General features: G+C 33.1%; 1 protein-coding gene across 3 annotated transcripts in view; it reads right to left on the bottom strand.

Annotated features, from left to right (window-relative positions):
- The window catches only part of SCFD1 (sec1 family domain containing 1), a 101048-nt gene that overhangs the window by 45596 nt on the left and 35093 nt on the right, over window positions 1-20359 (bottom strand). For all 3 annotated transcript variants that reach the window (XM_027870101.1, XM_027870102.1, XM_027870103.1), the window contains 4 exons: window positions 7508-7647; window positions 5171-5261; window positions 4174-4247; window positions 1502-1583 (listed from right to left, as the gene is read on the bottom strand). In XM_027870101.1, the coding sequence (XP_027725902.1) occupies window positions 1502-1583; window positions 4174-4247; window positions 5171-5261; window positions 7508-7647 (387 nt within the window). The remainder of the gene's footprint in view (window positions 1-1501; window positions 1584-4173; window positions 4248-5170; window positions 5262-7507; window positions 7648-20359) is intronic.

Here is a 20359-nt window from a genome sequence, read left to right as displayed (position 1 = left end):
GCTGCAATTAAGCAAATAGTAGCTTACACCTTTACTTATTGGCATACAAATAATAAGTACTTTTGTGTCACAGACATACTAAAATGTAGCCACACTATCTAAAGGACTTGGTAATTTTATACACACATATATATATGTATGTGTGGGTAGTGTGTATATATGTATATGTATGTATTTATATATGTGTGATAATTGATTTCCAGGATGTTTTCATTTTTAGCAAAAGGAAAAAAAAAAAAGGGATTCTGGATATAGCTCTGGCCTTAGAGTCAGGAGGACCTGAGTTCAAATCTGGCCTCAGACATTTGACACTTTCTAGCTGTGTCACCCTGGGTAAGTGAATTAACCCCGATTGCCTCTGGGGAAAAAAAAGGGAGGGAGGATTTTAATATATTGCATTCCATTAATTTCAAATAAAGGCTAATAACCTACAAGCATAATTTGCTGTTTATCCACAAATGAATGACCATTTTGGGATCTCTGTGTTCTACAGCTAAAGGTCACTGAACTTAGTTCACTTCTCCCATATTTTTCCAACTTTCTGAAATGCAGAGCTAAGATTTTAAGCATTAAAGTATTACAAAAAGGAAATTAGATTGAAGAGTTTTATAGCTTTTTTTTTAAAATTAAAATTATTAGGGAAGGGAAAGGCAGTAAGAGGCTGATCAAGGAAAGCATAGAGTTTCTGCTTGATATACAAAGGAAGATAATGGAAGATGGAAAGGAGAAACTACTCCACTTCCATTTTACTTCCATTTTCTATCTGAAGGAGAATGATGTTTAGCATGGGAAGGACAGAAGAAAAATAGTATCACAGAATTTTAGGAGCCATCTAGTCCAACCAATATCTGAAAAAGAATCCCCATTACAAAGCACTTGATAAATGGTTATCTAGTCTCTGCTTAAAGACCTCCAATGAGAAGGAACAAACGAATGTGTTTTGTTTAACTGAAAATATCTGTTATTATGGTTTTGTTTTTCTTCCATTGGTTGGAGTAGTTTGGAGGGAGCCGAGATCAGGCTTGCTTAAAAAAAAAAAAGATCAAGCTTGTTTAAATATTCTGGAAGGAAGCTATAATGCCAATGATGAAATGAAGCTCACTGAATTTAAACTTCCTGTCCAAAGAAAAATGAATAGTAAGGTACTTAATATTTGATGTATGACAAACTGAAATGAGGTAACCATGGACATAGGGAAAAATTATTAAGAATTTGCTAACTTAAGAATCAATCTCAACAACAAGTGCAACATAAACAAACATCACAAGATGTGAAGTTAATGTGAAGTTAACCGATTCCTCTGCAACTGAAGAACTCAAAGTTAAGAAATAATATGGCATGTACTAATATTATGAAATGACTATCTTAGATACTACTTTAGAAAAGGGGGTCTTAAAATTATATTGCTAGTAGTTAAGAGTGCTTCAGTTTATCATCATTGGAATAATGTGGATGGATGTAATGCACATTTGTAGAACAAGAAAGGTTTACTGAATTATACCTTTATATGTTCTAAAACAGCAGTGGCAACATTAGTGTGAAGATCAATGAGCCTCTTCTTTTCAAGAAGTTCTGGAAGAGAGCTAAAGGAGTAAAAGAACCTGAAAATTATTCCTCATGTTTCCGAGAAAATAACGTATTACAAACATTACACCTGGGCTTTTCTTCCAATGGAATTGAGAACAGCAAAATGGCACAAAATAGTAGTTTGAATATTTCCTTACAGCTACTTCCAATCTCTGAATATGAACACTGTCAGTCTATATAGGTTTCTCTTTAACTAAAAAATAATCCACCTTAAATATAAGCATTTCCAGAATCTTAGCTTCTGCCTCTCAAACTAGGAGATTTTAACCAAAACAAGGTACTAGACATATACTTTTTTCTTCTTTTCAGAAATATTTTAACCTGAAAATTAAATAACAAGAGCATTTCTTAGTATAGAAAAAGAGGATTGTATATGAAACTAGGAACTTTTATTGTGTATACCTCTTAAAAATGCATATTAAACACAAAAGAATCAAAACCCACTTGTTGATATCCCCTTCTGAAACTGCTTTTGCCTTTTGTGTATTTTGCAAAAATTTTATTGACATTTTTTTCTTTCTTTTCCTTTTGCAAGTGAATTCTTGCCATATTAAATAGTGTCCTTGAGTTTACTGAATAATATGTGAGTACATGCTCTTTACTGTGGATCCTATTTACTTAATCCGATCCGATAATCAACTTTTCTACATTTTAAACAGTACCAAACAGTTATAATGATAACAGTATGGTAAGAGAGTTATGATCTAGCACTGGCAGGCCCCTTTCCTTCTACTTCATCAGTTTTTCTGAAACATGACTGAAGAAAAGTTTTTAATAATTTACTCTTCTGTTGTGATTTCTCCTATTTTCTTTTTAAATATAGTAATTTCATTTTCATCTTTTATTTCTGTCAAATTAGTTAATGGTACTTCTATCTTATTGTTTTTTTAAGTTCCTTGTTATATTTATCAAATTAAATTTTTACAAATTTTCAATTCTGATGATCTCTTCCTTGATTTTTACTATTCTCATTCTGCATTTAGTTGATTTAATTTTTTAAAACGTTGCTTTTCTAGTGCTTTTAGTTGCATGCCCAACTGAGTGATCTGTTAACTCACTCTGGCTAAAGAAAATATTTAGAGATATAAATTTTCCTTTAATGCTTTTGCTGCATCCCACAAGTTGTGGCACATTCTCTTACTGTTTGAAATCATAAGTTTTACAATTTGTTATTTAGGATTTTATTATTTAGTCTTCATTTAAGTTTGAATTCTTTCTTGAAATGCCCTTTATTGACCATAATTTTTATTGTATTGTGGTCAGCAAAGAGTACTTAACATTTTTTTTTCTGCATTTATGAATTTTTTTAATCCCCGAGCATAATGCCACCCAAAGCTGAAAATTTATATAGTCTCTTTTTTATCATCAAAAAATTTAATTTTTCCCAAAATTTTATCCATGGGCTTCTTTTCATAATTATCTTTTTGTTTAATTGGAAATATGCTTCTAGCAATATTTGTTTCTGAAAGCCTTTCTTCTCATCTTTATGCTACATATTTGTACTTGTATTAGATTTTTTATTGTCCAGGTTATCTTTGCTGCCCTGTACTCCCCCCAAGGTTATTCTTCAACATAACAGTGCCAGAGATAAAAAATAACAAAGACAGAACAAGCTATAAATAAAATATTAAACTGGGATTGGTTTAACTTTGGTGCTTTTTTTCCTATCCCTCTTCCCTTTCTAGGTTGTATGACATATGAAGAATACTAGTTAAGCATGACCTCTCAATGTTTAGGTCACAGTTTGACCTTCATTTTTCCCTTCCTAATTAAAATTATTGTGCCCTGGGCTTTAGTCCTTTGTCTCAACAGCAAAACTAAAAGTGTACTTCTTAGGGGTATTTTTTTCATATCATGAAACACAGTAGCAGTAGTAGTAATAATAATATTAATAATAATAATAATCTAGTTATTCAGAATATATAGATAGCTTGGATTTACTCAACTAAGAGAAAATGTCTTGCCTTGGATGCCTCGTTGTAGCATGGAAGTGATTCTGATTTCTTGACTGTCATGCCAGGGGAGTACAAGAACTAGTAGGTTCTACACCAAGATGGAAGGGGACCAAGATGAATGTAGGACTGCAGAACACTGCAGTAGAAAGTGTCAGATGGCATTTGAAGTCCATCATAGCATTGAATGTATGCAATTCTATGACATGATGTTTTCTAAACGCCAGGCTATGTTCTGAGAAGCCTATTACCAGACTAGCAGCCAGATGATTAATCTTCTGGACGATAGCAACATTTCAAGGCCTGCAGTCTGAAGTCGTGAAGGTTATACCCACATCGACAAAAACAAAGTGCTTACACATAATAACATAAAAACAAATGGCATTTATACAATGATATTTAATTTGTATAAATGGCTTTATATAAATTATATTACAATCTTCAAAAAAGCACTATGAAACTGTCAACAAGGGAAACAAAATCAACTTGAAAATGTACAAAAACAGCTCTTTAAAGTTAGATATAATGTTTTTTTATCATCAAAGATTTACTATTATTGGGAGTACCATCTATTCATCATAACTTTGTTCAAACTGAACTGAATAAAAACTGGGTGACTTTGTCACCCACTTACCTAACAGCTGAGGTTAGCTTGGCTGTATTGTCAGAAAGCATACTTATAGCTCCTTCATCTTCTCCTTCTAATCCCTAAGAAATGCAAAATCATACTATTAACCAAAAAATCCCAATATCTGTACACTCAATTTCTAAGATAGTTTATTTAACAGATCCCTCAAAATGGTACATTTGGCCCCAATTCCCCAACCCTCCAATAAATCCTAGTTCATGGAGTGGATAGAGTGCTCTACCTGGAATCAGGAAGACCTGAGTTCAAATCCAGCCTCAGACACTTATTAGCTGTGTGACCCTGGGCAAGTCACTTAATGTCTGCCTCAGTTTCCTCATCTGTAAAATGATGATAATAATAGCACCTACCTCTTAGGGTTGCTGTGAGGATTAAATGAGATATTTGCATAAAGTATTCTGTAAACCTTAAAGCATTATATTATTATAGCTAGTCTTAAAGCTATTATTATTATTGTCATTATTAATTTTAATAGCTGCTGTCAAACTATTTCCCCAACAGTAAAAATCATCATACAATATAATTTATAATTTATAATACTGATTGTCTAAGTGAAGTAAGGTCTTAGTTTCCCTGAACAATGTGATATCTTGCATTTGGAAGAACTTGACTAACCAAACCAATCTGCATAATACTAAAGGGCAAGATATCCGTTCTATTTTTGTGAAACAAAATGGTAGATAATAAAAGTTATCCAAATAGGCACATAATAATAAAAGATCACTTTTGTGTATAGTCCTTAAAATTTACAATGTGTTTTCTTACCTACAATTATAGTGCGAGGTAAGCAACATCAGAATTATTAGCTCTTTTTTGTTGAAATCAAAAGTGATGCCAAGCAAGGTGAAATGACTTGCCTGAATGAAATCTTAAGAGATGAATATTTACTGTGGCTACACAGAAAGAGCTTATGTAAATATATAAAACCCTTCTCCTTCTGGAAGCCTTTTTCCTAAGTATTCTCATGTAACAAACAGAATCTTACCATAATGCTTTTAAGCCGCTTTACTTCATCTTCCTGGGCTCTGTAGGATTCTAATTCTTGTTGAACAGATTCTGCAACTTCTGGGAAAGGACTAAAACAATATTACACATGATGAACTAATGAAATAAATCATTACTAACATCTTTATATATATTTAATTTAGTAAGAAGACAAAGTAATGTACTATTTTTGTATCATATGAGTAATAAGGTCATACTATTTTTCAAATTTATTTGTATATAATGCATATTATTTAAATATTCAGATATATCAAATGCCAGAGGTTATTTGCAAATATATACAAAAATTATTTTTAAGAGCAAATGTACATCAAACTAATTAGAGTATTTCAATATATATTAAAATTTCAATTTATATTTTTACTTTCTGTTGATCATTAAATTTTCTTTTGGCTTAATACTGTAAAAAAGCAGGAAATTAAAAAAAAATAAAGTGAGAGGAAAACAGTAGATGGTGGGGCAGACATATCTATAAAAAAACTACTCTAGGAGTACAAAAAACATTATATGTAATAAACAACATATAAACAATAAATAAAAAGATATTGAAATTATACACCTGGCATTCTCACCAAAAGTTCCAGGCAATTAAATTATGGGTTTAAAAGCAATATTACAATTATTCAGGAAAAAAATCCATTCAATTGTACATTCTTAATACCCTTAGATGCTACTGATATGTATCTAATTTTCTCTACAGACGAGATTTGTCTACTCTCTGGTATCTTCCTCTATATATGCAACTATAATTTAATGGTATACTATAAACATTGAAAATCACAAGAGATCCTATTCTCAAGAAAATCTAGGTTACATATGGGAACTGTAGCACAACAGTATAATAACTTCTCTACACTATGCAATGTAAAATTATACAAACTACTTCACTAGCAAAATTTGATTCTCTTGAATTATAAGCTATGACTTTCTAGTTTATAGGGAAGAAAATGGATTAAAATGTTTTGAAAGAATTTGATTTTTAAAATTAAACTGATAAAGAACTTGACCATGTTACAGATTTTAAGCATATTAGAGGTTTAACATCCAAAGTTTATGTGTAATAAAACATTTAGGAAGTACAATATGTATTTATTCTATAAACCCATATTATATTAGGACACAGAAAACATTCAAGGGGGAAAAGTAGTAAATTTTCCATCAAAGCAGACAAAGAGGGAACTCTACAGAAAATTGTGCTACTCCTCTAATATAAATGTGAGTCAAAGCAGAGCCACAAGAGAACAGAAAAATCAAATGTGTATATACATGATACATAACTTCAGAATTGCTAAGAGATCCCACATCCCAAAACAAAATATGTTTCTGATATTACTATTAAAGAGTGAAGTTTACAGAGTGAAAAAAAACCAAAAGTATTTTTTTCACTAAAAAAATATATTTTTTTTGGTCCTTAAAATAATTACAGAACAATTTCACCAGAAATCATTATTTAATATTTATATTACGGTTACTTACTACAGGCAGCACATTGGAATGGAAACAGAACTGAATTTGAACAAGATCTAGGTTCAAATTCCAGTTGGATTTAGTCTCCTTAACTGTAAAGTGAGGTCATTAAGACCAACTGGATGATGCTTAAAATTATTTTCAGCGCTAAATATCTGATCTTATAATACGAAGTGCCTGAATCTCAAGGTGCCCTCATAACCTAATATGCATATATATTACATCATACACACACACATACATGCTTACACACATGTACACTTAACGGGAATTACTGTCAAGTTTCAAGCCCTCTCTTACTTATTCTTGTCACCACTTTTATAAGTGGTTTGGTTCCAAGCTTTGCAGTTTGAAGAACTGCTGCCATGAAAGAAAAGTGACAAGTTTTGGAAATACCTGTGTTACAATTCCAACTCTAATACTTAATACCTGTGTGACCTTGGGTTAGTCAGTTAATTTCTCTGGACCACAGGTTCCTCACTTATAAAATGAGAAGGGTAGATGTGTAAGGTTCAGTCCAGCTATAAATCTATATTTCTATATGAGGAAAAGGTGCCACTGGGAAAGAGCATCATTTTCCAGTATATATTCTTGAAGGCGTTAGTTACCAAATTTAAAAGATTTATGAACAAGATGGTAACATATCTATTATTTAATGTAATAATGATCTTACAAAAAAGAGACCAAAGGACCAGAGACTGGGAACAAAGAAAAAATGGTGCTATAAAGAAAAAAGTATCTTATTACTACCTGTTGTAACTAAAGATAAACCACTAGAATCTTTTCATAATTTTTAGAGAATGATTCATCAAAGCATCTATCACCTTTGCTATCTGATAATTTGTCTTACCTGCCTTTATGTTTTTGCCAAAACTTATCAACTGCAGTTAAATCATATGACTTCTTGTTTTTTCTCTTTGGTCTAGCACCAGCTGGAGAATTTTCTACTCCTGAAGATTCTTCCAAATTAACTCGATTTAAGTGAAAATCCTGGAAAATAGTAATCTTGATTTTAAAAACTGTTATCTGAACATGCAAACCACAAAATATGTCATTTCATTATTTTATCTTCCATATAACACAGCAATGTTCTCAGATATCTAGCATGGTTGAAGATGTTGGTGTTCTACACTAGTGACATTTTAACCTGCAGAGTGTTCAATTTTTTTTCAAATCCTTTTTGATCTGTGTTCTTAAAATGTATTTCCTATTTCTTTGCCTTAATAATAATGAATCTGACAGTTTTTTCTTTATTATTCGGGATAATTAATTATGAGCTATTATACTGCATTGTCAACATAGATGCAGTGCATAGTAACGGATACAAAGGTGTTAGCAAAAAGTAGATATAGGCCAACGGGAAAGCACACCCAGATTGTGCTGATTTACCCAGACCACATTCCACACACGCCTATGGTGATGTCACACATCAGTACTAATTACATAATAACATATATGGAAACCATTTTCTTGAAGAGATCCCAAGTGTCAGATTTTCTTATTTTGTGCCTCTTTTTCATAGAGTCTGGTGAAGAATGCTCATAATCTCTTAAATAACATGTCTACCTCTATGAACAATCAATCCTAAAATCAAAGGCATGCAGAAGTAAGTTTCTTCCTGTTTTCATCAAGTCTAGTGAAGAGAGAAATTTAACTCTTGTTAGTAGGGAAAAGAGTAGCCATTATAAGTGATATTTTCCATTCATATTTCTGAGATTCCTTCTTGTAATTGGTTCTGAATTATATTATAATTATTTTCTTTAGCTGGGTTGAGAAAATATACCAAAAATGGAAAGAGTAGCTTGAGGCAACAATGAGGGTAGGACTTAATGGCTGGAACTACAAAGAATGGAATATATATTTCATTATTGTTCAATTCAATGAATATTAAGTGCCTGTAATGCGCAAGGTATGTATTACAAGAGAGATACAAATACAAAAACAGTCCCTGCTCTTTCTTTCTTTTTTTTAGGCAATTGGGGTTAAGTGACTTGCTCAGGGTCACAGAGCTAGTAAGTGTCAAGTGTTTGGTCTGAGGCCGGATTTGAACTCAGGTCCTCCTGACTTGAAGGCCGGTGCTCTATCCACTGCACCACCTAGCTGCCCCCCAACAGTCCCTGCTCTTAAGGAGTAATATATTATCTTTCACCAAAGGGTGTCTATGTTTTGTGTGTATTTCAAAGAATTTTTGATGATCTAATTTTTAAAAATTTTAGATCTAATCTAATTGATACTGAAAAAATATACACACAATAAATAGTGAAACAGCCTCTGCTTGAAGACATCTAATGAAGAAAAACACCCTAACGCCATTCCACTTTAGAATACAGCTCTGATTAGGAAATTTTTTCCCTTACCACAAGCCAAAATTAGCTTCATTGCAACTTCCACCCACTGCCATTAGTTCAACACACTGGGCCCCCAAAAAGCAAGTCCAATTTTTCATCTTTCAAATACCCAAAGAGAACTATAACATCCTTCCCTTGAGTCTTTTATTCTCCATGCTAAACATTCCCAGGCCAAGGTGCTTCACCATCCTGGTTGCCCTTCTTTCTAGATGTGCTCCAGCTTACAAAAAGCCTTCCTGTGGTCCTCAGATCTGAACGTAGTACTCAAAAAGGGTTTTGACCAAGGCAAAACACAGTAGGGCACAATTTTCAAGTATGTCTGAAAAGGAATAGTCAGAGACCCTCCATTAACACCCTCCCCCCCAACTCCCACTAAATTGTTGGCAGAATGATAAAACCTTTCTCGGAATAATTTCTTTTATCTATATTTCTTATAGAAAGAAATGCTACATTTCAATTTGAGGTTAGTAAAAAAAAAAGATGTAACTTTTTCTCCCATCTAATGTCCCAGACTCACTGATAATCTGTCTGTGGACCTCGGGTTACAAACACCTGCTCTAGAGGTTGCATCCTTTTATAAGGTAAGATTTTGGATAAAATAAGCTAAAACTTCTAAAAGCTTAATTAAGTAGAATTTGTAATAAGATACCAAGTGCATGATGAAAATACTGCTTTGAATCTAAAAATTAAACAAGTAGTGACAAGGTTCATTCCAAATAAATCCTTTTGGTTAACAAAATAAAAAAAATTCAACAGCATATTGTTTTCTGATGTAGAGTACAATCAACTGAAAACTAAAAAGCTATATAGTAAATATAAACCTTCTAAGAAACATTATTTAAAAAAAAAACAAAACATTGAATACCTAAGATAGAAAACGTACAGCAAATATTTACCTGTCATTTGCATATTAAGGCAGAAAAGGTAATGTTTTAATATTGAAATTGGGAACATTTTGTCCATCACCCAAAATACTGGAAAAACAGAAACTTCGCACACATTATACACCAACAGAAATGTTTTCAACAGGATGAAATACCTAAAATCTTTTCATATTATGAATCAGATTTTCCTGGCTTGTAGCAGACTATGGGCATTGGTGCACCAAGACACTGGCGCCACAAAATAAAGGTTGGCAGTTCACTAGGTACAAACAAATTACATTATGCAGTGCTAAGAAGTCTGGATAGTTTCAGCATGAGATTAAAAGGAGTTTTTGTTTCAGAGAAGTCTTTAACAAGTTGTGTTTTCTCTCTGTCTTTTCTGAATTGGGTAATCTTGGGAGAATGACAAATGCAACCTCTAGAGCAGGTGTTTGTAACCCGAGGTCCACAGACAGATTATCAGTGAGTCTGGGACATTAGATGGGAGAAAAAGTTACATCTTTTTTTTTTTAACTAACCTCAAATTGAAATGTAGCATTTCTTTCTTTGCCATTCTCCCAAGATTACCCAATTCAGAAAAGACAGAGAGAAAACACAACTCATTAAAGACTTCTCTGAAAAGCTATACTATAAATTAAAAAATTTTTTGAGATTTATTATCCACTTCCTAAGAGTGGTTGTAAGGGCAAAATGAAAGATCTGCAAAGTGCTTTGCAAACCTTACTGTTATGTAAATGCTTCTTAATATTATTACTGTCATTAGAAGAAAATGTTTAGCAATGTACAGCAGAGGAAAAGACAATTGGAGTGGCCTCTGGAAAGCTTTCAGTGACTTCAGTACAGGAACTTACCGAAAATAAATAGAAAATATGCTGTTTAATGAACACACTTTCAGGCAATTAATAAAATTCCAATCATAAAAGGGAATAATCAGATAGGCAGTTGGAAGAAAAACAGAGAATCATTAAATTGTAGGGCTTGGGTTCAAAGACTATTCCATTTTTGTATTATGAACACATAACTTAGCCCCTAATGCACAGTTGCTCTTGACAGATACTTGTTAAACTGAATTGGAAGATGATATCAGAGATCATCTATGACCAGAAGTATCAAACACACACACACACACACACACACACACACACACACCACTACTCAGTGCCTTAAAATATAATTGGGAAATATTTAACAAAATAAATACAAATACAAGATGATATTAATATGTGGTTTTCTAAGTCAATATGTGGTTTGTAGGCATCCTGTGTTTCTATTTGAGTTTGACAGTGAGTTTGAGTTATGCCAGGAGGATTTCATCTAAAGTGAGATTCGTATAAATATCATTTATAAGTATTTTAAGGTTTATGAAGTGTGTTCCTCACAATAACACTTTGAGTTGGTAATGAAAGTATTATTATTCCCACCTTATAGATCAGAAAACTTAGACTCAAGAGATTAAGTGAATTATACAAGGTCACAAAGATAACCAGTAGCAAAGCTATGACTCAAACCCAGGTTGTCTGACAGAACTCTTCCTATGTTAGACTATCTTTCCCATGCAGAAATGCTGCCAAGTCTATTCTTAACAGTTTTCAGTGAAAGGGATTCTAAATCTCCAATGCTTTAGACTCCTCCAAAAAACATGGCATTTTCAGATGAGTGTTCTTTTCATGTCTAACCTAATTCATATAATTTATATTTTACTATATATATATATTATACAATAGACTAAGTATAATTTAAGTAAACTTCCATTTATATATCGAAAGAACTTTTTGCCTTCCAGAATATCATGTTCCATGACCTCCAATCCTTTAATGTTGCAGCTGCCAAGTCCTGTGTAATTCTGATTGTGACTCCCCGATATTTGAACTCTTTCTTTCTGGCCACTTGCAGTACGTTTTCGTTGAACTTATAGCTCTGAAATTTGGATATCATGTTCCTTGGAGTTTTGATTTTGGGATCTCTTTCCTGAGGTGATTGGTGGATTCTTCTAATGCTTATTTTGCCCTCTGGTTCCAGGACACCAGCACAATTTTCCTTGATATCATTTCTTGAAAGATGCTGTCAGCGTCCTCCTTTGGATTAAGGCTTTCAGGTAGTCCAATGATTCTGATATTGTCTCTCTGGGATCTATTTTCTAGGTCAGTTGTTTTTCCTATGAGGTATTTTACATTTTCTTCCATTTTTTCATTCTTTTGAATTTGTTTGATTGATTCTTGATGTCTCCCAGAGTCATTAGCTTCCACTTGCCCAATTCTAACTTTTAAGATTTTCCTCAATTAGCTTTTGTACTTTCTTTTCCATTTGGCCAATTGTAGCCCCCCCTCTTTTTTTGTAAAATTTTTTATTTTAAATTTAAATACAAATAAGAAAAGAAAAAAGAAACAAACTTAAATACAACTAAAATAATACAAAATAAGAAAAAAAAGCATTGCCATGTGCACAGCAGAATGTAAGAAGATTCAAAATATATAGCAATAAATTTCCATTTCAAGAAAGCCTATATAATGAATACTATGCATTGTGTTGAGAGCTGTCCATCTTTTCTTTGCTTCCTTCTAAGTTTCCTTTCGTTCTCTGCTGTGCACTTCTTCCTTTGTTCTTTTCCCCTCTTCCTCCCCCAACCCCGAAGGCTACAATTAAGTGTGGAGATACACACACACACACACACGTACACACACCTACATATAGACATATACACACAAAGATATACTTATATACACACATATGCCCACACATACATAAACTTACACACATATATACTTAGATATCTATAATCATACTCATATATAGACATATATATTCACATACATCTATGTAAGAATGTACTATACAAGAATATACTATCATCTTTTTCTCTGAGGGTGGATAAGTCCAAGTCTTTCATATTTTTCCAAGTCCACCAACTTGTCATTTCCTACACCACAGCAATATTTCAAAATTATACTGTACAGCTGTTTTAAACAGTCAGAAACAATGCTGATGAATATGGTCGACACACTGTACAGTTTCCCTTTTTTTCTCTTTTGATTAAATCTATTTTAGCCTTAACTTTGTCCCAGATCATAATTACCACCCCTGCTCCTTTTTCTCCTAACAAATTCTACTTTAGATCTTTATTTTGTGTGTGTGCATATCTCTTATTTATCACTCTTATACTTTACTTCTACCTACTACCTTGCCCCCACATTACTTAATCTACCTCGCCTCCCCAACCACGATCCCTCCCTTATTCTCCCATTTCTATTAATCTAAACACCTTTCTATACCCCCCCCTTTAACCTATTCCTTCAAATTCCCCTCTAAAGATGCCTCCCTTATCCTCTTCCCCTCCCTATCCCCTTAGCCTTTTATTTTTTTCGGAATTTAAAAGACTTTTATCTTTTAGATAGACTTTTGTCTTCTAGATATATGTATTGTTCCCTCTTGAATCCATTCCCAATGAAAGTAGATTTCCAGAACTACCAGCCTCCCTCCCCCATCTAATTCCTCTGTGTTGGTTCTTCCTCTTGCATCTCATTTGTATAAGATAATTACTTTTTTTTAGCTGTTCCTAAACAGTTTTGCTTTTTAAAATTGTATCATACTCAGGTCTACCCCAATCTTTCTTACAGACTACCCAATTACTAATAACAATCTTAGATATATATATTTTACATTTCCTCATAAAAAAGGTAAATAGTCTGTCCTTATTGAGTCCTTGTAATTAGTCTTTGGTTTATACCTTATATTTCTCTTGGCTCTTGTATGTCAAATCTTCTATTAAATTCAGGTTTCTTTCTTTCTTTTTTTTTGTTAAACAAAATCCTGAAAGTCTGACAATTCATTAAATGTCCATTACCCGCCCCCCCCCCCCAATTCAGAATTATGCTTAGCTTTGCCGGGTATGAGATTTTCAGAGTATGTATAGGGGAAGGGATGGGGGGAAAAGTAGTAAAAGGACAAAAGTTATTATACTGTTTCAAAAACCTGAAGATTTTATATTTGGTCTTACAAGCAAGAGGGAACCATTAGAGTTGACTGAACAGGGAAGTGAAAGATTAAGACCTGAAAAAAAAGTAAAATGAATTTACTTTCAGCTACCTCACATCTCTCTGAAAATTTATTTTTTAAAAAAATCTTCTTGATAAAAAAGTGAAAGACTGTTTTAGCCGAAAAGATTCATAATATTTCAGTGGCAGTAATCCCAAACACAGATGTCAAAGCTGATAAATTCCATGAACACTTCATTAACCCTGTACCATCTAAAAAATCATTTAAACAAAAATTTTTCCTTGAGATAGGGATGACACGATAAATGACAATCACATGAAATAGAAAGGTGTTTACTTTATAAACCTCTTTTAACCACTAGAAAAGATTTTGAACAAAAATGAAACTCTTCTTTTAGACCAGTTAATTATTTATACTAACCATATTATTAGCTATATAGATATGACAAAAAGATTGGTAGTTAATTTGAAATTTTATTCGTCTAACCCACATATTCCCACGGTTTTAGAATTCTGAAGACGAGATGTAAAAGTACAATTTATGTAATTGTCACAAATTCTTTTTATGCTAAAAGCTAAGGTTTTCAAAATATGTATGTACTCAAGCTCCAATACAGTCCTTATAGGAAAGTGGTGGCTCCCTCTTACCTCTAGGATCAAATACAACCTATTTGGTATTTAAAGTCCTTCACAGTCTAGTTCCCAAACTGCCTTTACAGGAGAATTTATTCCCTCATTTCACATACTCTCTGGACTACAGTAATTTGCCTTCTTATTTTTCTTTACACAACATTCCACCATCCCATCACTTCCCCACCTGCCCTGTCAACCCGTCTCTTTGATTTTGCAAAGGCTGCTCCCATGTCTGGAAGGGATTCCTATCTCATGGCACCTCGCAGTATACTTAGACTCTTTCAAAACTCAGCTCATAAAAGCTTCGGTTCCATTCTGCCTTTGCAGTGACACAAAGGTCCTTTTAGCTATCTGGGGTAGTGACTTTGAAGAAAGAATGGCTGCCACCTTGTTGAATATAAGTTAATTTATGCAGAATTCAAAGTCATAAGAGAATCTATCAGAATATAACAAGTCAGCCAGAAAACACATCCGTCACTGACCTTCACATGAGCAAATTGTATAAGCAGAAGAGTTGGTGAGGACTGATCAAGACCCTTTTAGAACGTAGGGTGAAATCAGGAAATAAAGATTTCCTTTTCAAAGGCCAAATGTACTTTGGGGATATCAGATTAAGCTATGCTCCTTGTTTCAAAGACTTCAAAAAGATATAGATAGATGAGCACACACATACATGTGTGTGAGTGTGGATGTAATACTGAGGACAAGGACATGAATCCATGTGAAAAAGGCACAGATGGAAAAACTAATGATTTGACTAGAGAGTCATTCTTACTGAATCTGTACTTTTGTCTGACAAATTCATTATTATGCCACTAATAAGGGAAAGGCCATTAATTCAATTGAAAGCAAATTCCAAAGGGGTGTTGGCATCTGGAAGCCCCATCCACTGTAGTCTCCCCTTATCACTGTGTACTATTACACAAGTCAAGTCAGATGTGATATACCCCAGTTTTTTTCCTTAACCAACTGGAAATTTTACAAAATTCAAACTTAGTTATTATATACATATATGTATATATTTCTAAAAGCAATTGTCATAGCAAACTCCCATGTCTTAAAATACTTTTGTATTTTTATGCCTTTTAACAAAATATTAGGACAAAGCATATGGTCTGCTATAAATGCCATAAATATTACTAAAATACTAAACTATAGGAAGATTATAATTATTATATATATAATAAATATTATAAATATTGTAATTATTTTTAAAAAGCTTACATTTTTATTACATTATTACATTAAATTTGAACTTGTTTCTTGTGACAGAAATTTATGGAACCAATCACTGATTTTTACCCTAATTATTTAAAAAATTTGAATATATACAGATATAGATACATAGATAATTGCTATAAAGCTAGGAAGGAGACAGACTATACATGACTTTAAATGTCAAGCTGAGAGAGTTTGTGTTGCATCCCTAAAGGCAAAAGGAAACCACTGAAAGTTTCTAAGCAAGGGAACAACATGGTCAGATTTGGGTCACAGAAATTATTCTGGCAACTGTGTGGAAGATGAAACTTTCTTGTCACCTGGCTCTCCATTTTCTCCGCTTGACAGGAAAGGGTCTAGTCACTTACACTCCTGCCCAACACACCAAAAGAGTAAGTATTAGAACTTTGGTATTACTGAAGAGACATACTTGCCCGAACAGCTTGAGTAACTACTAGTTTAATTCCTTAGAACTTGTCTGATCAAGTGAGAGAAGGCATGATTTAATTATTTTTTAAAAGGATACTCTATAGAACAAGAGAACTCATAACCAACTGATAAAACCTGGATTCCAAATTTATCACTGTCTCTATTAGATTGTGCTGCTTTTCTATGTCTTAGCATTTTAAAATTTAAAACACCCTACCCTGTTCTAAATCAATCATAATATGCATAGCCTAGACATATTAAGCAGATTTTAAAAACAAAATCTGCTTAGAAATGTAGTATCAAACTACTGGTTTCTATGTAGAACATCGATCCCATCTAGTGGAAGTAAAAGGTATAAAATATGCAAAACCTATAATAGATTAAAAAAAAAGTGGAAAGAAAAAATTTTTAAAATAATACTTTAGGAAACCACCATAGTTACATTCTGTGAAATTTTTATATCAGTTATTATCTGGCACATCTCCAAAACCAAATAAAAAAACAGCTCATGATTAAGTCAATATAAATTATATTATCCTATTATTTGAGATTACTCCCATGACAATAACTTCACATTTACATACACTCTTAATATTTATAGCATGCTTTACGATTCTATTGCAAAGATGGCCTAAAAAGTGATAGAAAGGAGAAGAATGGCATGTATAATAAGAGTTCAAGATTAACTGTTTATTTTATAGGTATGTGTAAATTACTTGGGACAGAGCAAAATAAATTAATTTACTGATTTACACAATAAATGCCACAAGTTTTTAGATCTTTAAAAAACCTTTAGCATGCAATATGTCCTTTTTTTTTCTCTAATCACTCATTTTGCACAATTTGGCATTGAACTGACAAGATTTTGACATGTATTCTTTAATTCTCAACATGACACCACAATTTTATCATATTAAATATTAGGAATACCCCTGATGTACAGTCTTTTTTTTTTTTTAACTCTAGCTTTGATTATAGCCCATAGGTTTTTAATGAGGTTTAAATCAGGTGAGGTCTCCAAGCAACTGAAACATGTTTATCTCTGTATCTTATAAAAGGGAAATGCAAATTAAACAACTGGAGGTTTCACCAATGCTAGGAGATGTGTAAAAACAGATACACTAATGCACAGTTAGTGGAGTTATAAACTTAGTCCCACCATTAGGGAAAAAAAGATGTGGAATTATGTGAGAAGAGTAACTAGACTATGCATCCTTTTTCACCCAGACACAGCCTTACTGGGCATATACCCCACAATGGTCAAAATGAAGAAAAAAATAACCCCATATACACAAAAATATTTATAGCAAGCCTTTTTTTGGGCAAACAAAACGCTGGAAACAAGTGGATGAATACTGATAGGAGACAGTTGAACAAATTATGGTATATAAATGTAATAGAAGTACCATAAAAATCTACTATAAAAATGTGAGAGATTCAACTAAATGGGAAGACTTGTATGAACTGATAAAGACTAAAGCAGAACTAGATATACAATATGGTACTACCATATTCCATATCCTAAGTTCCTGGAGAAGTTGATCTACTCCTCCTTGGAGCAGACTGTGAGACATACACACAGACACACAGACACACACACACGTATGTACATTTTGGGGATTTTTTCCCCCAGCAGGCCTGAGATACTTTAGTGCTTCAGACACTTCTTAGCTGTGTGACCCAGCAGAAGTCAAGTAATTTCTCTAAGCTAGTAAGAGTCTCTAACATACCTTTTAAGTATTATCCTCAATGAAGGAATGATGAATTTAGATGTATATAGGTTGATATATTGATATACTGAGAAGCAGTCCAGTTGACTGGCTGATTGAGTGCAAACTAGCCCACTATATCTAAAAGGCACTTGGCCATGCTCCACCTTCACATTCCAACAAGTTGTCCACTCAGAGAATCTTTCCATCTGCCTGATTTTGGGCACTTACTCCTCCCTTTTCTGCTGTCTCCTGCTGTGGGAACAGTAATCAAACCAATAGTACCAATAGTATACACTAAACATGAACTCTCTGATGCTCTAGACCAAAATTAACTTCCCTGGCCACAATTCCCCTATATGTGCTCCTTGAAGGGAGGAGCTGTCTCTGTTTATATATTTGCAGAGATCATCAAAAGCAATAGATTGGTTGGTTTCATTCAACTATTTTATTTTCTAACAAGAAAGAGCTCACTGGAATGCAAAAGTATATTTGGAAATGACATGTAAAAAAGAAGGTAGCAATAAAATGTTAAAAAAAAAGTGAAATGCTAGTAAGCCCAGATAATATATTATCTTTCCTTTCTTCTCACAGTACAACTCCTCTAACTATATCTACATTTCAATGTCCTAATTTCTATTCTTACCAATCCACAGCTCTTGTTAAGGTAATCAATGATTCCTCATGGACAATCCATGATTTCTTTTCTTCTTTTTTAGTTTCCTGATGTTTAGAACTGTTGACCACCTTACCTTCTCTTCAATACTCACTCTAGCTATACTGAGAGACAGTATGGTATATCAAAAGACTGTAGATTTTTAAAAAAAAAAAATTCTTAAATTTCAATTCAATTTAAGCAAATGCCATAAACAAAGTTATAAACTGGGCCCTACAGAAATAACAGTTAATCATAAAATCAGATACAGCAGATGTAATCTATCTATCTGTATCATTAGAGGAAACTCCTGAATCAATCATTTCCTGAATCCATTTAAGAATGCCCCAAGATACCTAGTATACTTTCTTGCACACAATAGACACTTAATAAATACAAATCAAATGATAGATGGTTAATGCCTCAACAATTTACTTTAGAGAGTTGTCATGAAGTGCAACTGAAACAATGTATGTGAAAGCATTTTCAATTCAACAAATACTTGAAAAATAAGGTGCTATATTAACAAACTCACTGAAATTATTAGGGCAAGAAGACTACACAAAGACATAATTGCTGTGCAGTCTGAAGACTGGCAACCAGCTCTAGGGGGGATCACAACGCCCATTCCATTTTCCCTTTCAATCCACTTAACCTCTTTTCCCATCACTATCAGTATCTTATATTGTCCTTTCAGGTCATATACTTAATCATCTTTTCAATGCTTCACTTTCCTTTGGCACCTATATTCAACGTATTACCACATCCCAAATTTTTCTATGTATGCTTTTCAGATATAAACTTTTGTCTCTATTCCTACAGTTACAACTCTATTAAAAAGGATATTTATCTTATGCCTTGAAGCAACAAACATTTTTACTGGGATCACTTATTCCAGAATCTAACCCATCAACTTTATACACAGGTATTTTATGGACCAGTCTGTTTCCGGAGTGATTCCCAATTCCCCCCATTCACGTTAGAATACCTAATTGGAGGCTTTCAGTCCTACCAACTACACTACCCTTTCCTAAATGTCTTCATATTTTATTGTGCCTAGTACATCATCAGCAACTACTTTCTTTTTCTCTTGCCTGATTTATCTTTCATGTCTTAATAACATTCTTTTTTATGCATCTTCATAAAGCTATCCTTACAATTCTAGTTAGGAATTCTCTTACACAAAACTTTATCACAATTATTCTATTTTGAGCAAGTTTAGTAATTCCACTTACCCCAAATGCCCATTTGTCACATCCATCCCTCAAATACCTAAACAGTCACAGTTATCTGTGTAGTCCTATAAATGATTTCCATATTTGTCCTTTTGATTAGTTTTGCTAACTGAAGCAAAGAGGTGTAAATCATCCAATAAGGTGAATATTCTAAAAACCATTTGTATTTTGAATAAATTTTTGTTACTATATGTGGACATAAGCATGCTGCTTAAAAAGTTCATAATACTATGTTTCAATAATTGAGGCAGAAATAAATGAAAAGTAGTAAGATATGTCACCATCACATAATGCAAAAATCTTCAGAGATCTTTTAGTCCAACTCCACTTCCAGTCTAAGCACAATTCCTAGGTAAGTTATTGATGTAAAAATAGTTCCAACAAGGAGGCCAACTGCAACTCATACTGCCTCAGCCAGCAACAACTTACATCTTTGTCAAGTGGAAAGACACAGTAACCAAAGGCAACACTAATTTAGAACATTAACTTATTTGCAAAAAGTTAAAAAGAGGGGGCAGCTAGGCGGCACTGTAGATAAAGCACTGGCCCTAGAGTCAGGAGGAACTGAGTTCAAATTCAGTCTCAGACCAGACATCTGA

The sequence above is a fragment of the Vombatus ursinus genome, unplaced genomic scaffold (genome assembly GCF_900497805.2).
Source record: "Vombatus ursinus unplaced genomic scaffold, bare-nosed wombat genome assembly UNPS02014794.1, whole genome shotgun sequence".
NCBI lineage: Eukaryota > Metazoa > Chordata > Mammalia > Diprotodontia > Vombatidae > Vombatus > Vombatus ursinus.
Note: the sequence above shows the minus strand (reverse complement) of the source record. Positions and strands in the feature narration are given on the sequence as shown.